Consider the following 19,626-nt stretch of genomic DNA (forward strand, 5'->3'; position numbering starts at 1 on the left):
TTTGCGGTTTTCTTTTCCCATCGGGTGAAACTTAGAGTTAATTTGTTTTCAGATTTATGCCTCTACGCTTCGATAGCGTTTACAAACTTAGCGGAGTCTTAAGCTTAAGAAAAGAAAGAGAATCTTTATTTTTTCAATTACGTATGTCAATAATGGGAAAGCGTCTAGCTCTAGATCACCATAGAAAATAACATAAATATTTATTGGGCTTAATTCTTAATAATTAAAATTTTTCATTTTGCTACGTTTTTCAGGATCAACTAATTACTTATATAAATCTTAAAGTCAGTTCAGTCTGTTCGTCTTTACATTCTATTTTTCGATTATTAGGAACGTAATACACCAAAACTTATTTATTTGCTTGTCACTTCAGTGAAATAACGTCATTAAGTATAAAAATTATTAAAAAAAAATACAAAATTCTAATAATCATTCATAGAGTCTCTTTTCCTGACCTTTGGTGTTGACTTACTAACTTGTCAATGCAATACAAAACAAAATTTTAAGAAAGACTCATTTGATTACGTAAGCAAGAAGATAATAAAGGACTTGTCTTGCCTAAACGGTAGATAAGGAAGAAGTGTATGAGTTTTTGTAGTCGTAAAAAATAATGCTATGATTAATTTTCGACTAATTTAGAAAGTAACCGGGAATCCTTTTCTGATAAAAAACGAGAGATAAGTTCCTTTTGCCTTTACAGCCTTAAAGCTTTCAGTAAATTATGCATTAAATATTTATTTGAGTTAATTTATTACAACCACGCAGGAATAGCAGGTGTATCAAAAAAGTAGCTCTACATTTATTTTTTGCTTCAAAAGTTCTTCAATCTTGTTTATTATAAAGAATTTGAAACAAAGTACTCGTAAGTATAAAATAACATTTTCGTTTATTACAAACTAACTACTAAGTTTATTAGCTTACTCAACTTTTATTGGTGATCGGAATCATGTTTAATTAAAACGTCTTCGAGTTTTATTATTCCGCCCAAGTTAACACCTTTCAGCCCTACGTGACGCCCGTTGACCGTAACGTAATTATAGGGCTCTGATATAACGCAATTAAGTTTCTATAATAATTATTCAATAACAATTGCTTCGTAATACAGAGTGTTAAAATAGAGAAGAAAGAGAGAGATTTGTTTGACATACATTTCTAGACTCTCTCTATCTCTAACATAGGTACGAACAGCTGTATACTTCACGAATATTAAAATACAACATGACATAAAATAAGAGCAAATAAAATGTATTTTCATACATCATCATAACCAACCAAGTTAGTAAGGCTGAGTTGCACCACCTAATTTTAACCATAACTATAACATTAACCGGTAAGTACTTTTAGTATGAAGTTTGACAGAATATTCACGTTTGTCAAAGTTGTTAGTAAGATGGTGCAACCGAGCCTAACATAAGTAACTAATGTTTTTCCCAATTTTTCCAATTACGAATCCCAGCACCTCGTAGGTTGGTATCGCTGAAATTCGATAGTCAAGTCCTTTGACATGCAAACCTGTAATACAAACGCAACTGGCATGCATCACTGTAAACTTTTATTGCCTGCGTCAAACAAATACGAGCGTCCGCGGTGTTATTTACGAGACAATGTTTTGCTTTGGTCATCAGTGACCAAACAAAAATCTAAACGACCGCTTGCAGTTTTTATACTTATCGTTATTCAGATTCGACGTTTTTAGAGCCATCGTAAATATCATTTTGTATTTTGTGACTGCTGACTGCGTGCAGTATTTTTGAAGTTGCATGACACAATAAATGTATCTAAAATAGTGATTATTAGTTTCCATTGCTATGGAAAGTCTACGAGTAAGTCGAGTTCTGACTACTTACATTTTAACTTCATAATTAAGCTCTCCTTAGAGCCATTCAAAGATAGACTCTGCAACTCTCTTTTTTTCTTAACGCTCTGATTCCAGTTTGTTTAACACAATCTAGTGAAATATTTAAATTCAGCTTCAGACTTTTCACTAGCTTCCTTACCTATAATCTGAACCAACGATTTCTACATAGGACCTTTTACAGTGAACCCTATTTATTGCATGCACATTGCAATGTAGGTACCTACTACCTATAGGTACATAATATGTATTTGCACAGAAGTGTTTGCAACTTGGCATACCTTTTGTTTATTTTAAAATTACAAAATAGTAGAGTTTCGTTTCACACTTTGGTTCAAAATACAGTACCTAACCTATCGATGCATTCTTGCTTTTGATAATAATATTGTCCAAAAAATATTATCCCACTAAAAACATTCTGTAAAAAACTAGCCAAGTCTCGATGGAGCTGCTTGTTTATCTCTAAAAAGTAATGAAATCTAGACAAAGTCGTGCCAAGTCTATGGTTCCTTACTGCGATTTCTTTATTATTATAATTAATGTTGTGTGACTTGGCCGTTGAAGGGTACAAAACCAGGTGCTCCATGATACCATTGCACCAATCTGTCGCCAGAACCGCTACCCATTGACGATGGAAAATTGCCACTTGGAAAACGTTGATTCAACAATAACCATTCAATTGTAGGTTTAATAAAGCTGCGTATTTCAATAATACTTATGTATGATTATCTTAATAAAGATTGTTCAACGGCCAAGTCACACAACATTAACTATAATAATAAAGAAATCGCAGTAAGGAACCATAGACTTGGCACGACTTTGTCTAGATTTCATTACTTTTTAGAGATAAACAAGCAGCTCCATCGAGACTTGGCTAGTTTTTTACAGAATGTTTTTAGTGGGATTTCACTTCTTTTTGTAGAAAGTGGCAAAATTATTTAACGTCGTCGTTTTATCGATATTTTTTTACGATATTAAACACAAATAAACTCAACGACCTTTAAAATGGACAACGAATCAGAATTGTTTTAATAACATAACCTTAGCGAACCTTACAATATAATAAACGAAATCAACGAACTGCAAATTTACACAACATCAACTTAATCGACGGGGGGCTCTAGAAAGGAAAAAATCTGGACACCGCTTGGACGCCGCTAGCGCCATCTAGCGGTGAGCGATACAGGCGAACACCACGGTGCCGGAGTAGTATTGATTATGAATGTGGTGTTACTCCAGATCTTCGATTTTCCTAGTTTTTATAGTTTTCCCTTTATGTGGCCATTGAACCCTAACTCTGTACCAAATTTCAGCTCTCTGAGTTGATGGGAAGTACTAGTTCTATTTTGATGATCATCAGTGAGTGAGTGAGTGAGTGAGTGTCGTAAATGCGAAACTTTGCTTTCGCATAACTTCGGAACTAAATGACCTACAGACTTGAAATTTTGGATTTTAAGTATGTGATTATAGCTTACTAGATGACGAAAATTTCTGCGTTCTGGTTTTATCCAGAGGTTCTCAAATAGGGGCCTGAAAATGCGGCGAAATGGTTCCAGTAAAGGATGGTACGGCAGTGTTTGCTTCGCGCTCGACTTGGCGGGGGCACTGCCGTGCCCCCAGATAAAAACACCCACAATAGCCTGTAGGTTTGTTTCATAATTTATGCTTACAAACTAAGACCAACCCTGTAATTATTCGTCGTTGTCTAACCGTAAAATTTTAATGACTCAATTCAAGGGTGTTGATCATTCGTTATTTGTGTGTAATCACTGCTGTAGGCACCATGGCTTCTGTTAGTCGGCCTACGCGCTATTTTTACTTTCATTATCTCCTTTTAAGATTCTTGGGTCTGGGCTGGTGGCACCATCCTGATGAAGGCGACACAAGGAACTTCCGTGGCTGGTACCTCTACTACTCGATTGTAACGCAACTGGTCTGGGTGGTCGGCTTCGTCGGGCTCGAAACCATCGATCCTTTCATCGGTGAGAAAGATATCGATCGGTTCATGTTCAGCCTCTCGTTCGTCATCACCCACGACCTAACCCTCATCAAGCTCTGCATCTTCTACTTCAAGAACGATCAGATACAAGACATTGTGCGCACTTTAGAAATTGATTTGTACAATTTCTATCAAAACAATAGAAAAAATCGAGCCACAGTAAGAATCACAAGAATAATGTCCGCATCATTCGTGTTTTTTGGTTGGATAACTATTGGAAATACGAATGTTTATGGAACAATAATGGATTTTCGGTGGAAAGCTGAAGTGGCAAAATTAAATGCATCGTCAATTAAGCCTCCTCGAACCCTTCCACAGCCCATTTTCATTCCATGGGAATATCAGACAGACCAATCGTACATTTCCACTTTCGTACTTGAAACGGTTGGTTTGTTATGGACGGGACACATTGTTATGGCAATCGACACCTTTATTGGGTCTGTTATACTGCACATGAGCTCGCAGTTTACTATACTGCGAGAAGCAATAGTGACGGCATACGATCGCACTATAACGAAGATGTATATCAATGCAAAACATCAGTATGATTCTTTGGAAGCGGTGTCTTCAAATGACGAGGAGAATTCTTCAATTGACCAAAGCACGCAGGATGGGATGGAAGCTCTCGTGTTGGCTCGATTTTCAAAGAAAGAGGTAGAGTTGGCGCTGCAAGAAACATTGAAAAATTGCTTTCAGCAACACCAGGTACTAATAAGGTGCGTATGTAGGGTGTATTATTTATTTCGGCTGTGAGCAGAGGGCCATAAATCAGGTTGTTTGCGCTGCCGAATGCGCCGGAATCCCGTTAAATTTTAATTAACACTCGCGCTGATTCACCGCTTCCTGCAGAATAACAACTGAAATTGTAGTGCTAGTTTGCAGTGCTTTTGCAGTGCTTCCTAACTTAATATTACTTCATAATTTATTCGCAGCTTTTGCTTAGTTCTGTGAGACCTAACTGTGACCTATCTCTATAGCGTCTACGACAACACCAGTTTCAGACACTTGGCTCTACTATACATATATTTTAGGTGATTGTTTTATGTTTTTATACTTTTTATGTAAGTAGATAGGTACTATTTAGGTTTTTAATACTACTTAATATTACCTAATTACTTTTTTATCTCTGAACTGATTTTCCAACTTTCGGAGTCGTACCTACAATAAAGTACGATACAGCTCTATAACCATTAACCACTGCAGACGATAACTTTTCTCAGACTACAGTACTAAAAATTAAAAAAATGTCACAAGTTTGTGTTAAACGGACACTTATCTAATTATTGTAGAGACTGACTACTTTTTTATATATTTATTAATAACTAGCGGCCGCCCGCGACTTCGTACGCATGGATCACGTTTTACCCCCTTCATCTAGATATCTTACGCGGTTTATATTTTTTCATAGAAATGTTTTTTCCCGCTAACTCCCGTTCCCGTGGGAATATTGCAATATCCTGTTGTAATTCAGCTTTAAGATTACTAAGGTACCTGCATTCCAAATTTCAAGCGTCTAACTTAAGCGGTTTAACTATTTCATACAAAATTATTTTCCCGCTAATTCCCGCTACTGTGGGAATTTCGGGAATTCTTTTCTTAGTGCACCTCTACGGTACCTAAGCTACGTCCTTTCAAGTGTCTACGTTTAGCCGTTTAGGCTGTGCGTTGATATGTCAGTCAGTCAGTTTCTTTTCCCAAATTTCCCTTCACTACTCTGCTCCTAAGTATACTATAACCTGCCCAGGAGTATGAAGAATAATTGTACCATGTTTCGTTAAAATCTATCGAGTAGTTTTTGTTTCTATAAGGAACATACAGACAGACAGACAGACAGACAAAAATTTTACTGATTGCATTTTTGGCATCAGTATCGATCACTAATCACCCCCTGATAATTATTTTGAAAATATATTTCATGTACAGAATGGACCTTTCTACAGATTTATTATAAGTATAAATAACTCCGTTTCACGTGCATGTGCATTGATAATTCTACAAACCTTATTATTAAATTTTAGTTGTTAAATTAAATGTTGCATTACATTTTAGTGCGACATTTTAATCATAAAAAATATCTCAACTACTAATAGTATAATAAATCTAAAAGATATATCCTGATAAATCGACGTCTTCACATAAAATCCTCAACGCTATAATACGCAAGAAAAAATATTTGCCATCATCCTCCAAGTAGGTATGCGGCATGCATAAGCAAAGCAATACGAAAGATGGGTTGTATTGCAGAAAGACTTCTCCATGTAAGTAGGACGTGAATGGAAGCCGTATGGCGGCGTAGCGTACATAAATCAAAGGCACCTACATTCTCTGTATTCAGAGATGGGATGCCCACAGACGCTCTCGTATGTAGGACGACTTGCCTAAATGTTAGAAGCCATATCTATGCACAAACCGTTCTGTTAATCACCGAAGCCTTACTAAAGAAAGTTCATCTGAAATATAAAAGCAGACGCAAAAATATTTTGTCAAATTAGGCTAATGTATCGAGACATCCACCAATTCACTATACAGCCTAAACTTACTTCAAATTTGGCCTGCGATCGGGATTAAGTTATAAATATAATAGATGTGCCGAAACTTTTTTTTTTTTTTTTTTTTTTTTTTTTTTTTTTTTTTATAAAGATTATTAGTAATTTGTTATTACACAAATTACTAATACTCCCGTTAGCCCCTCGTACTAAGCTAAATATGCTTGTGTCACGAGTGAGCTCACCACAATAGTCGAGCGGCGGCGGGGACCGAACCCGCGTTCCCCGGATCACGAGTCGGCCAGTCCGACCCCTTCACCGTTCGGCTATCGTGGCTTCTATTTTTTTGGCAAACGAAAGACTGTTAGGGCCAGCAGACTCTGCTAAACTACCATAAAGTGCACTGTGAATTAACTGAGAGGCTGAGCGGCGCCGGGCCCGAGCCAAACATTGCAACCCCCGAATAAATAGGTTAGCGTCTGCCAGCTTGGGAAAACGTCAAATACTGCCTTCCGAGGCGTATAATGAAATGACTGCCAATAGAAACTGATTTAAACATAACTTAGAACGGGGTCGGTAAATCACCCTGCTCAGGTTATTGAAAACGTGCCCGCTATGTCAAATAGAAGCGGCATAAAATGGTAACACACTTTAAGGGACACCGTTAGGCCTAGCAAAAAATGTCAAATCACACCCAATATGAAAGCAATAAGGGTCTGCGATCAACGTGGAGACAAACTGCAATATCCCAGGATTACCACCCCAATATTGTCACTCTGAGGCTTTTTTCTACGCTCAAATCAACATAATCTTTCATATTCACCTTTTGGGATGAATTTTTCTCGAATATTTTTCGTTTATAGAAGTTTTGCGTTTCAGATGCGTCGAGAAATTCGCGGAGACCTACTCGTACGGATTCATGACTCAACTTCTGTCTAGCATGGCGGCCATTTGCGTAGTAATGGTCCAAGTTTCGGTAAAAGCCATAATAATTTGAAGTTTAGTGTTTAGCATTAATTAATATTACTTCCTCCCATTTGCACATAGATAAGATTGCTCTAATCTGTCTTATATCCATTTCTTGCGTTATCTTTCTGCAACATAGAATATTATTACGTATCTTATACTTACTTACTGTACTGAAAATTTCGAATTTCAGCAAGATGCTTCTAGCTTCAAATCTATTCGTCTGGTGACTTCCCTAGCATTCTTCATAGCTATGATAATTCAACTGGCTATACAATGTTTTACTGGAAATGAGCTCACATTAGAAGTAAGTAAATATGTATTACCATAAGACGATTTTCAGGCAAAAGATTAATTGCTGAAAACAAGGATCGTCTCTATTCATCTACTTAATTTGAAGTCTAGAACACATTTGATGCGATTACTATAATATTTACGGAACTGTTTAAACGCAAATAAAATTTGCATTTAACTGATTCAAAACATTAATTTAATCCGCTGAAATCGCAGACTGAAAAAAATCTTTAAAAGCTCACCATTAACTATGTTTCTTGACTCTATCTTATATAAAAATCTGTGTTTGAATTGTTTCAAAAATAACTTGCCTTAAAGGCATCTCGCATCGCCGATGCCGTGATGCAGTGCAAGTGGGAGCGCATGCCGCCGAGCCTTCGGAGGATGCTCATCATGGTGATGATGCGAGCACAGCGCCCGCTCCGCTTGTCTGCTGCGGGTTTCGCTTACATGAACAACGACTGCTTTCTCGCGGTAAGTACGTGTTACAGATTAAATAGAAGCCGGGTCAGAAGCCTATGGCTCATCAAGTTTTGACGTAGACCTTAAGACCCTGCTAATCAAGACACAATAGAGAATAATCAAATGTTACGCTGTCATATGCGACCGCTTGGGGTTTTGAATTGGAGTGTTATTCGCTATGGTGGCTCTTATCTACAGGGTGGAAACGATAAGTGATCTCACTCCATTATTTTTAAACTATACAAGATATCGAAAAACTGGTTACTGATACTGAAAGTGCTTGACAAGCTCTTTCAAACGGTACTAATAATAGGTTACAGAATAAACTGGAACTATCCGAAAATTCAATGTTTCCAGCTTCCATACATTTGGTAAAATTACATAATATTAAAAACTACACAAGATATCGCAAAACTAGTTACTGATCCTAAAAGTGCTTCACGAGCTCTATCCAACGGTATCAACAATAGCTTACAAAATAAACTGGATCTATCCAAAAATTCAATGTTTCCACCTTCCATACATTTAGTACTATCACAGTCATGGCACTCATCTCTTGATAATATTATAGCAAGTAAAGCCTATAAACTAATGTTTTCCACAAATAATTTCAAATAAGATGCAAGTTACGAGTTTATTCAACCGACTTTTTAAGTTTATTATTTAACAAAAAATAAATTACATTTCTAATATTGTGGTTGGCATACATTTAGTATGGAAGCTGGAAACATTGAATTTTCGGATAGTTCCAGTTTATTCTGTAACCTATTATTGGTACGTTTAAAAGAGCTCGTGAAGCACTTTCAGGATCAGTAACCAGTTTTTCAATATCTTGTATAGTTTAGAAATAATCGAGTGAGATCACTTATCGTTTCCACCCTGTATAACTACTTATAATAAATCTGTAGAAAGGTCAATTCTGTACATGAAATATATTTTCAAAATAACTATCAGGGGGTGATTAGTGATCGATACTGATGCCAAAAATGCAATCAGTAAAATTTTTGTCTGTCTGTCTGTCTGTCTGTCCGTCTGTATGTTCCTTATAGAAACAAAAAGTACTCGACGTATTTTAACGAAACTTGGTACAATTATTCTTCATACTCCTGGGCAGGTTAAAGTATACTTAGGAATTTCCACGGGAACAGGAATTAGCCTTTTGTATGAAAAATCGCTTAAGTTAGACGCTTGAAATTTGGCATGCAGGTACCTTAGTAAACTTAAAGGTTAGTTACAACAGGATATTGCAAAATTCCCACGGGAACGGGAGTTAGCGGGAAAAAACATTTGTATGAAAAAATATAAACCGCGTAAGTTAGATGAAGGGGGTAAAACGGGATCCACGCGTACGAAGTCGCGGGCGGCCGCTAGTTCGAAATATGATTGTAATCGTGATGATAATCACGTGATATACAAAGAAGTTAAATGTTTTGAGGATAAAACTCCAAGAATAATAATTTTGGGCGTGTCTCCAATAGAAGACAAGTTCATTGGTAATACGAATAAAAATACTTAGGCTGAGTTGCACCACCTTATTTTAACCGTAACATTAACAATAACCGGTGCTTTTTGTATAGAGTTTGACAGATTTTTGACGTTTGTCAAAGTTAAAGTAGTTAGATGGTGCAACTCAGCCTTAATATTTTCAACCGTCGCGTCGGCACATGATGAACAATAACATTTTTGTTGGAAAACAGCGCCTCTTCATTACGCGTACAACTAAATAAAAGACTGTGTTCAATTTGATAATATGCCTTCTTACGTGCGTCATGCATACATTTTGCAAGTCTTTGTTTTTGCCCTAATACATTGTCACCAAAAATTGTTCAAGATTTTCATGTATATTCCAGCTTCTAACCTATTTTGTGTCTTATTTCCAGATAATGAAGGCAGCGTATTCGTATTATGCAGTATTGAGTCAGAAGACAAAATAAAACACTCAAATAAATTCTCTTATAATAATATTTGACACTTTGTAGCTTATACAAATAAATCGATCGAAGCATTGACTATCACAAACCTACCACAGTTGTAATAAATAAACTTATAGTCCAGTCAATGAATGCCTTAACGACGGTGTAGAGAGAAATCCATGGAACACAATTTCTGACCTCGGGACTTTATTTAGCCTAGTTAGGTGGTGAACATAGCAAAAGTCCCCGCCCTTAGCCCTTGAGCCGGCGGGGAGAGGGGGGTTTAAAGGTACCACTTTTCGGTTTTTCGCTTAATCCTCGGAAACTATGCGTCCTAGTGACATGACTACTATGAACCAAAAAAAGCTTATTCAATTTGCTACAGGTGAAACAGTCAAGTTTTTCTATATCTTGTATAGTTTTTGCGGCATCTGCTCTAGAAGGTCTGTAAAATTGGAAATTTTATTGTTGTCTTACATGTTCCTTTCAGGAGAAAATCGACTAAATCAACATTGAGCAAACACTATAGACATGCGGGAGCATGTTAAGCCTAGTTCCATGGAGGGGACTGCACCGTGCGTATATTTAGACGAACCAATTAGAGCCACTTTTGACTCCTCATCATTCAAAAACTACTGTGCATTAACACTTCAAATTTGGCTCATGTATTGAGACTTGCAAGATATACATCAGCTTCAAATTTCATAAATATACCTCAAACGGTTATTTAGGTATTGACGTTCAAAAATCGATATTTAGAGCACTAAAATCTATCTATCACATGTGAAATGTTAAAATTTACTGGTTTTTTATTTGTTCCTTTGTATTTACATAACTACCTTTCTGGATGCCAAATTTGAACCTTCGAGGTCATCTGGAAGTGGTTAGAATTTGGTCTATAGGTCAGACATGTAGATTTTTGGACGTCAATATCTAAAGAACCGTTTGAGGCATATTTATGAAATTTGAAACTGATGTATATCTTGCAAGTCTCAACACATGAGCCAAATTTGAAGTGTTAATGCACAGTAGTTTTTGAGTGATGAGGAGTCAAAAGTGGCTCAAAGTGATTCGTCTAAATATACGCACGGTGTAGTCCCCTCGCTGGAACTAGGCTTAACATGCTCCCGCATGTCTAGAATGATTGCTCAATGTTGATTTAGTCGATTTTCTCCTGATGGGAACATGTAAGACAAAAATAAAATTTCCAATATTACAGACCTTCTAGAGCAGATGCCGCGAAAACTATACAATTTATAGAAAAACTTGTCTATCTCATCTGTAGCAAATTGAATATGCTTTTTTTGGTTCAAAGTAGTCATGTCACTAGGACGCATAGTTTCCGAGGATTAAGCTAAATACCGAAAAGTGGCACCTTTAATCCCCCCTCTCCCCGCCGGCTCAAGGGCTAAGGGCGGGGACTTTTGCTATGTTCACCTCCTAACTAGTCTAAATAAAGTCCTGAAGTCAGAAATTGTGTTCTACAGTTTTCCATCTATAATGCTTTATTGACTGGACTATTACAACTGTGGTAGGTTTGTGATAGTCAACCTAGTATTTAGGTATCTTGTTTCTCATTATTTTACCGTAAATGGTTTGCTAGATAGCGTCAACACATTCTGATAGTATAAGTAGTTATGTACTTTATCTGCCTCCACCGAGTAGTCACTACGACTGGACTTTAAAATTTATTGATATAATTTGTGTCTAATTGTAAGAAACATTTTATGGGACACGTAAGTAAGTGTTAGTTTTTTCCTGGTCGTTCTTTGTATGCAGGTACTTCAAAGCATTGGCACCAATAGATACTTCTCTGAAGTTTTACAGGACACGTGCTTCTAGATAAATAAATCGATTTCAATAACAATTAGATGCAAAGTTAATCGGCATTCATAATTACTCAAATGCCTAGTATTTACTTTCATTGATATTCTCCAACAATATTGAAAATGAAAATTGTAACTACGAGTGTAGATTGGTCTCAAATTAAAAACTCCATTAACCATAGTAGGCTCCTAATTGCATTTACTCCTTGAATCGTATGATTATTTTGTCAAAGCTATTATTTTAATTGGCATTCATCAGAAGGTCGTTTGTTCTCAAGACTGTCTTATAAAAATTAAATGTTCTATGTCTATAATTATTTAGGTCGTAAGTACTTACATCATAAGTTCTGAATGAAGCTGCTTTGGTGTGACAGGATGGTATTGCTCGCCATCTTCTAGGGGATTTCAACTCTGAACCTATTAAAAATAAAAATCATTCGGAAATCTTTGAATGCAATTCTCTTTCTTTTCAAAAATAAAGGAATGTTTTCTTTAAGTAAATTTTTCTGTCTTACAGTATTATGAGTACTGGCCCTCCAGGTGGCATTATAAAATTCCACCCTGGGCAATAATTAGATGATTTTTCCTCATCAGCCAGTTTTGACCTTTCCAATCCCTTGCCAAATAAGCACAAGGCTGCCAAAGCCTCGATGACCCAACCTTCATGATGGTCCAACGTAGTGAGCATGCGCTAACAGACTTTCAGATTTTATAAAAATAACGACAGAAGGCATTCATTGCACAAATTCAAATTTTGTGCTGACTGGCATTTGCTCTATCTATAATTACTATATCTGGTATTAATAAAATTCAATGGCAATCGCTTTTAATACAGAGTGTTAAAAATTGGAGTAGAGAAAAGTTTTTGTTGGATATTTTCTGCACACTAGAACTTTGATTTAAATAAAAAACTTTGATATCGGACTAAAAATACTTTTCGAGTTATGGTTTTTCAAATCAACTTTGGATTGACTGCCATGAACATAATATTTTAGTACAAAATTCATATACAGGGTGGCCAAAACAGTGAGGTCTAAAAGAAAAATTTAGATTTCTTACATCAAGGTGTACCTAAATCACCGCCATGTATATTATACGATTGTGCTTAGTTTAGGAGATAGAGTTAATTTTGTGATATTTTAAAATTTTATGACCTAGTAGGCTTTAAACATTTTTATCTTTTTTTTGGGTTAACTTTTTTCAGATTTCTTTTTTTTCGACAGATTTGTTATGAATTGCAGATGTTTGAAAAAAATAATCACCTTTCTATCTTTGATTCAAGATACAAAAGTTTTGCTAGAAACATTAAAATTATGCTTTTATCACAACACTATCAAATTTTCAACTTAAAAGTTTAAGTAAAAAAAAGAACTTCCATAGGTCCAAAACCATTTTAAAAACTGCTCCGTTTCCTGAACATTCATAATAATACAAAAAAAGATCTACTTAATAGGCCACTATTTCCTGTAATTGGTCCACTAAAGTGGTAAGTCGGAGATTCCGTTACATGTTTTTGACTTTCTTAGAGTGAATTAATATTGGGAATCCTCTAAGTTTACATTACGTAGAACAGATTTAAACAAGCCATTGGACGTGGAGAGGGTCATTTTAATTATACGTATATTTTCTACTTTGCCGAACTTTAGCGCGAGAACGGTTTGTCCAAAACATATGAATTTGGTCTTATTCAATGCAGGATTAAGTGCCCTTTAACCGTCATGAAGACCACTTTTCGATAGGGTAAGTCCTTTACGCGGTATAACCGGAAAACCGAAAAAACGCCCCTTTCAGGGGCCCCCACCACTTAAGCACAACTCCGTCGAAGTCGAAAACTTAGGAGAGTCTTAATGGGCAACCAATGAAGCCATTAAAGCAAAAAAATCTTTTGTAGGAATTATTTCCGATTTAATCAATTTTTGTGTTTAATTCTACTGGCCTACTCACTGTTTTGGCCACCCTGTATAGCGACTTCAGGTGTAACGCCGAGTTCAGGTGTAGTGATTGTTTTTAACAATTCATGAAAATAGGTAAATGAGTTTTAAAGAATTTTTAGAAATCCCAAATAATATTACGATTGAAGACGGCCAGCTCCTACAAATGTCCGTAAGTGTCATTTATAATTGATTCTTGCAACGTGGTACCCACCCACCCTGTAATTATTGTGTTATTCGTCGTTGGTTAACCGTGAAATTTTAATGAGTAAATTCAAGGGAATTGAACATTCGTTACTTGTTGATAAATCACTGCTTTAGGCACCATGGCTTCTGTAAGTCGGCCTACGCGCTATTTTTACTTTCATTATATCCTTTTTAGAGTCTTGGGTCTGGGCTTGTGGCACCACCCTGATCAAGGCGACACGAGAAACTTCCATGGCTGGTATCTCTACTACTCCATTGTAACGCAAGTGTTGTGCGTGATCGGCTTCGTCACACTCGAGTCCATCGATCCTTTCATCGGTGAGAAAGACATCGATCGTTTTATGATCAGCATCTCGTTCGTCATCACCCACGACCTAACCCTCATCAAACTCTGCATCTTTTACTTCAAGAACCTTCAGATACAGGACATCGTGCGAACTCTAGAAGTGGATTTGTACAATTTTTATCAAAACAATAGAAAAAATCGAGCAACAGTCATTCTGAAATCACAAGAATAATGTCTGCATCATTCGTGTTTTTCGGTTGGTTAGTTATTGCGAACACGGATGTTTATAGTACAATAATGGATTTTCGTTGGAGAGCTGAAGTCGCAAAATTAAATGCATCGTCAATTAAGCCTCCACGAGCCCTTCCATGGGCGATTTACATTCCATGGAATTATCAGTCAGACCAATCGTACATTTCTGCTTCCGCACTTCAAACGATGGGTTTATTATGGACGGGGCATAATTGTTCTGGGAATCGACACATTTATTGGGTCTGTTATACTGCTCATGAGCTCGCAGTTTACTATATTACGAGAAGCTATTGTGACGGCATACGATCGCACTATAATAAAGATGTATATGAATGCAAAACATCAGCATGATTTTTCGAAAGCGGTGATTCCAAATGACGAAGAAAGTTTTGACCACACTACGCACGATGAGATGGAAGATCTTGTGTTGGCTCGCTTTTCAGAGAAAGAGGTAGAGTTAACGCTGCAAGAAACATTGAAAAATTGCTTCCGACAACACCAGGTACTAACAGGGTGCCTTAGTTAATAAAATAAGGCAGTGAGCAGATGGCCATAAATCAAGCTGTTTGAGCTGCCAAGAAAAAATACTTATTCTATGTCCTTCGACCAAAACTGTTTACATTTCAGATGCGTCGAGAATTTTGCGGAGACTTACTCGTACGAATTCATGACTCCACTTATATCTAGCACTAGCTGACCCGGCGAACTTCGTACCGCCTTAGCGTAGAGATTTTCTTAATATTTTTTTCCGTAAGAACCATCCTTGGACTTCCACAAACATTTAAAAAAAAGAATTATCGAAATCGGTTCAGCCGTTCACACGTGATGCCGTGACAACACGAAACGGGTTTCATTTTTATATATATAGATAGATAGATGACGGCCATTTGCGTAGTAATGGTCCAAGTTTCGGTAATAGCCATAATTATTAATATTAACTAAGTAATAGCATTAATTGCGTAATATTATTTGCACATAGGTAAAAAAGAATTCTCTAATCTGTCTTTTATTCATTTCTTCCGTTATCTTTCTGTGACATAAAATACCATGGAAGTGCTGTAATGTAAATTTAAAATTTCAGCAAGATGCTTCTAGCTTCAAATCTATTCGTCTGGTTACTTCCCTAGCATTCTTCATGGCCATGATTATTCAACTAGGTCTACAATGTTTCACTGGAAATGAGCTTACGTTAGAAGTAAGTATATTTTTTTCAGAATATTACCACTTTTAATGCAAATAAATTGTATTTTATTCTCAGCCAGCAGACGTTTACCTACCTATATTTCTTGACTCTATCATAATGTGTTTAATAAATAAAAAGTTACTTACCTCCAGGCGGCTCGCATCTCAGATGCAGTGATGGAGTGTAAGTGGGAGCGCATGCCGCCGAGCCTTCGGAGGATGCTCATCATGGTGATGATGAGGGCACAGCGTCCGCTCCGCTTGTCTGCTGCGGGCTTCGCTTACATGAACAACGACTGCTTTGTGGCGGTAAGTAATTGGTGTTGTATAAATAGGAGCCGAGTCAGACGCCTATGGCTCACCAAGTTTGGCATAAGTGTGTACAGTATGAATAGAAGTGACACAGTGCAATGTGGGAGCGCATGCGCAAGGCTTGGCGCCTTCTTAAGATGCTTGTTATAATGATGATGAGTAGAGATGGGTTTCCACCCGGGTAAAAACCCACATGAGGGTAAAACCCCGTTTCATTCCACCCGTGGGTGTTTACACCGGGTGAAAACAAATAATTTTNAAAATACATGTTAAAAGCATTACTGTATTCCGGCATTTGGAGGTAGGAAGCCATAGTTCCCCTGTAGTTGAAGTTCCCTTCCACCTTCAGCCTAATCATCAGTTTCCTCCAGGTGTGATGAAGGGCAAGAGCTTCCTCGTTGAGAATAAAAACATGTTCTGCCTAGTAACTGCTTTAAATCTGTTCTACGTAATGTAAACGTAGAGGATTCCCAATATTAATTCACTCTAAGAAAGTCAAAAACATGTATAGGAATCTCCGTCTTACCACTTTAGTGGACCGATTACAGGAAATAGAGGCCTATTAAGTACATGTTTTTTTGTATTATTGTGAGAGTTCAGGAAACGGCGCAGTTTTTAAAATGGTTTTGGACCTATGGAAGTTCTTTTTTTTACTTAAACTTTTAAGTTGAAAATTTGATAGTGTTCTGATAAAAGCATAATTTTAATGTTTCTAGCAAAAGTTTTGTATCTTAAATCAAAGATAGAAAGGTGATTATTGTTTTCAAACATCTGCAATTCATAACAAATCTGTCGAAAAAAAGAAATCTGAAAAAAGTCAACCCAAAAAAAAAGATAAAAATGTTTAAAGCCTACTAGGTCATAAAATTTTAAAATATCACAAAATTAACTCAATCTCCTAAACTAAGCACAATCGTATAATATACATGGGGGTGATTTAGGTACACCTTGATGTAAGGAATCTAAATTTTTCTTTTAATTTAGTCCAGTAGAATTAGCTTTTAAATCGGAAATAATTCCTACAAAAGATTTTATTGTTTTAATGGCTTTATTGGTTGCCCATTAAGACTCTCCTAAGTTTTCGACTTCGACGGAGTTGTGCTTAAGTGGTGGGGGCCCCCGAAAGAGGCAATTTTTCGGTTTTCTGGTTATACCGCGTAAAGAACTTACCCTATCAAAAAATGGTCTTCATGACGGTTGAAGGGCACTTAATCCTGCATTGAATAAGACCAAATTCATATGTTTTGGACAAACCGTTCTCGCGCTAAAGTTCGGCAAAGTAGAAAATATACGTATAATTAATNTTGCATTACGTAACACTAGAACGTCCCCTTAGCAACAAATACCATTTCTCACTTTAAAAAAACGCTATTTTTGTTTTCACCCGCCAGAATGGGTGATAATGGGTAAAAACCGGGTTTTTACCCGAATCACCCGGTTTAAACCCAATCGGGTGAAATGGGTTTTTACCCACTACCCATCTCTAATGATGAGGGCTTTGCTTTATATTAACGACTGATTTTTGGGGGTGTGTAAGTAGGTATACGGTGTAGTTTGAATAGGAGTAGGTATGTCACTTATGGCCATGACTGTGTATCTTGGACGAATAAACCACTGGACACGAAACCTACAAAATTTCTAAGGAAACACCATGGACCTATAAAAAAAGGCGGACGGAACTCGCGCTACAACAAAACTGTGACGCAAAATTTTGGCGTTTGTCTATTGTGTGAGTGAATTTAGGGATGCCATGTTAGCCAAAACATTTTACCCATTTATCTTAAGAAAAACATAGATGGGCAGATATGTTACTTGGAAATGTAGACGAAATTATATCGTGCCATTTGAAAAGGATGAAAGATGAATACGTTGAGGTAGACGCGAAATTTTCAAATTTTCTTACTTTGTTTGCAAGTCAGTGTCAGGTACGATTCACGCAGTTACAAATTATCAATCTTGTGTACCTACGTAATCATATTCTTATGTATCATCAATATTATTATCTCTGATAGATTTTAACATACAACCTGACACTGACTTGCAAAAATATAAGAAAATTTGAATTTCGTAGTTCCACGCCCTTGGGAAGGATCAAATCTGCCTACGAAAATATATATTATCCCATTAAAACACAGTTATTATGATACATTATTTTATTTCAATAGTATGCGTAATAAAAACCTAAAAAGTCTTAAAATTATAGATTTCCCACTTTTCGGGTAATTTTCCCACGTAAATAACTGAGAACACTGGCTTTTGACGTATTATTTTGTCGGGTGATTGACGTTTGATTTTAATATTTTAATGTTTATAAAATCGGGGAAATAAGTGATTAGATTATTAGTTTACCTGTGAAATGTGATTCCTTGATTTTTGTTCGTTCGATCAGAACGGTTTTTACACAATTTCACCACGCAAGACATGTCGTATTTGTGTTTTTTTTTCGCCGCGTAAATGTGTCAACTGTGTGAAGTTTGCACTCGAAGTGGTGTATCAGGGTATGAATGTGTGCGTGCCGGCCTGTACGTACAGGCGAGCTGGTATATCCTAATGTCACAGTATTTTGTTGATGAGAATCCGTCCGATTCTTCCGCAAAATGAATGCTACAAATGCAGTGGTTTTTAGTTGGAATCCACGTATTTTGTCTTCTGACTGCCTCTATCCACTTTCTCCTTCTATTTGGATCCACTGGAAATCTAAAATTAATTTGAATAATTTCAGTTTCAGTTTGTTTGGTATATCGATAAACTTATCGACATTTTTCAAGCCCTTTACGTCATAAAAAATGAGATGTGAATGAATGAATGAAACCTATAATCCAACCAAATTAAATATGCTACATGTTTTAAGCATTTACATGTACAATGAGTACTTTTTAAAATAACGTAATCATATTTTGTTTACATATCAAATTTTATTTATTTTACGAAAAAATAGCTACTATAATAGATTTAAAATGTACTTACGCGTGATAAGAAACTTTTCTTGTGTGACCGGAATAATTTTTGCAATAAAGTATGGCGCATTTACCCATTTTTCGTGATATTTTTACTCTTAGAGAGCTCGCGTCATACTGACAAAGTGACAACCTGACAACATTTACCATGGCTAATTTAGCCTTGGCAAGTGCTAGCGGGGTAAAGACGAAAACGTCACTCGTTACGCGTCCAGTGGTTTATTCGTCCAAGCTGTGTATCCATTAGCTGACAACAGTTGGCAATACGAAACTCACACTTAATTTAAACAAAAAATAATGTTTTTTTCATCTTATGAGTATTGTTGCAAAACAACGCTTACTAACTACATACCTACAACTAAATAAAGCTGTGTTTAACTTGAATTTCCCTCGTCTGTGCGTCAGACATTGTCTTTGCCCTCATACATTATCGCCAATTTTTCAGCTTCCAACTTGTTTTGTCTTTTTTTCATTTGCAGATAATGAAGGCAGCGTATTCATATTATGCAGTGTTGAGTCAGAAGGCAGAATAAAACACTCAAATGATTTCTTAATTTATATATTTGACACCTTTGTAGCTTAATTTTATTGACGCATTGACTAACTCTAAACTATCACAGTTGTTCCGCAGGTATAAAATTATACAAAAGTAATAAATAAACTACCAATAACCCTAGACCTAGTTTATGTATTCTATC

General features: G+C 36.4%; 1 protein-coding gene and 1 pseudogene across 1 annotated transcript; both read left to right on the top strand.

Annotated features, from left to right (window-relative positions):
• The first annotated feature begins 3,638 nt into the window (after positions 1-3,638).
• On the top strand, positions 3,639-10,084 carry Or-60 (olfactory receptor 60). Its single transcript, XM_028322322.1, has 5 exons — positions 3,639-4,570; positions 7,220-7,316; positions 7,500-7,613; positions 7,919-8,074; positions 9,943-10,084. The coding sequence occupies exons 1-5, from the start codon at positions 3,639-3,641 to the stop codon at positions 9,994-9,996; spliced, it is 1,353 nt and encodes a 450-aa protein (XP_028178123.1). The 3' UTR covers positions 9,997-10,084.
• Positions 10,085-13,991: 3,907 nt separating this feature from the next.
• LOC114365697 (uncharacterized) lies at positions 13,992-19,590 on the top strand (annotated as a pseudogene).
• Positions 19,591-19,626: the final 36 nt, after the last annotated feature.

The sequence above is a fragment of the Ostrinia furnacalis genome, unplaced genomic scaffold (assembly GCF_004193835.3).
Source record: "Ostrinia furnacalis isolate ACB-3 unplaced genomic scaffold, ASM419383v2 OfSCF7613, whole genome shotgun sequence".
NCBI classification, from domain to species: domain Eukaryota; kingdom Metazoa; phylum Arthropoda; class Insecta; order Lepidoptera; family Crambidae; genus Ostrinia; species Ostrinia furnacalis.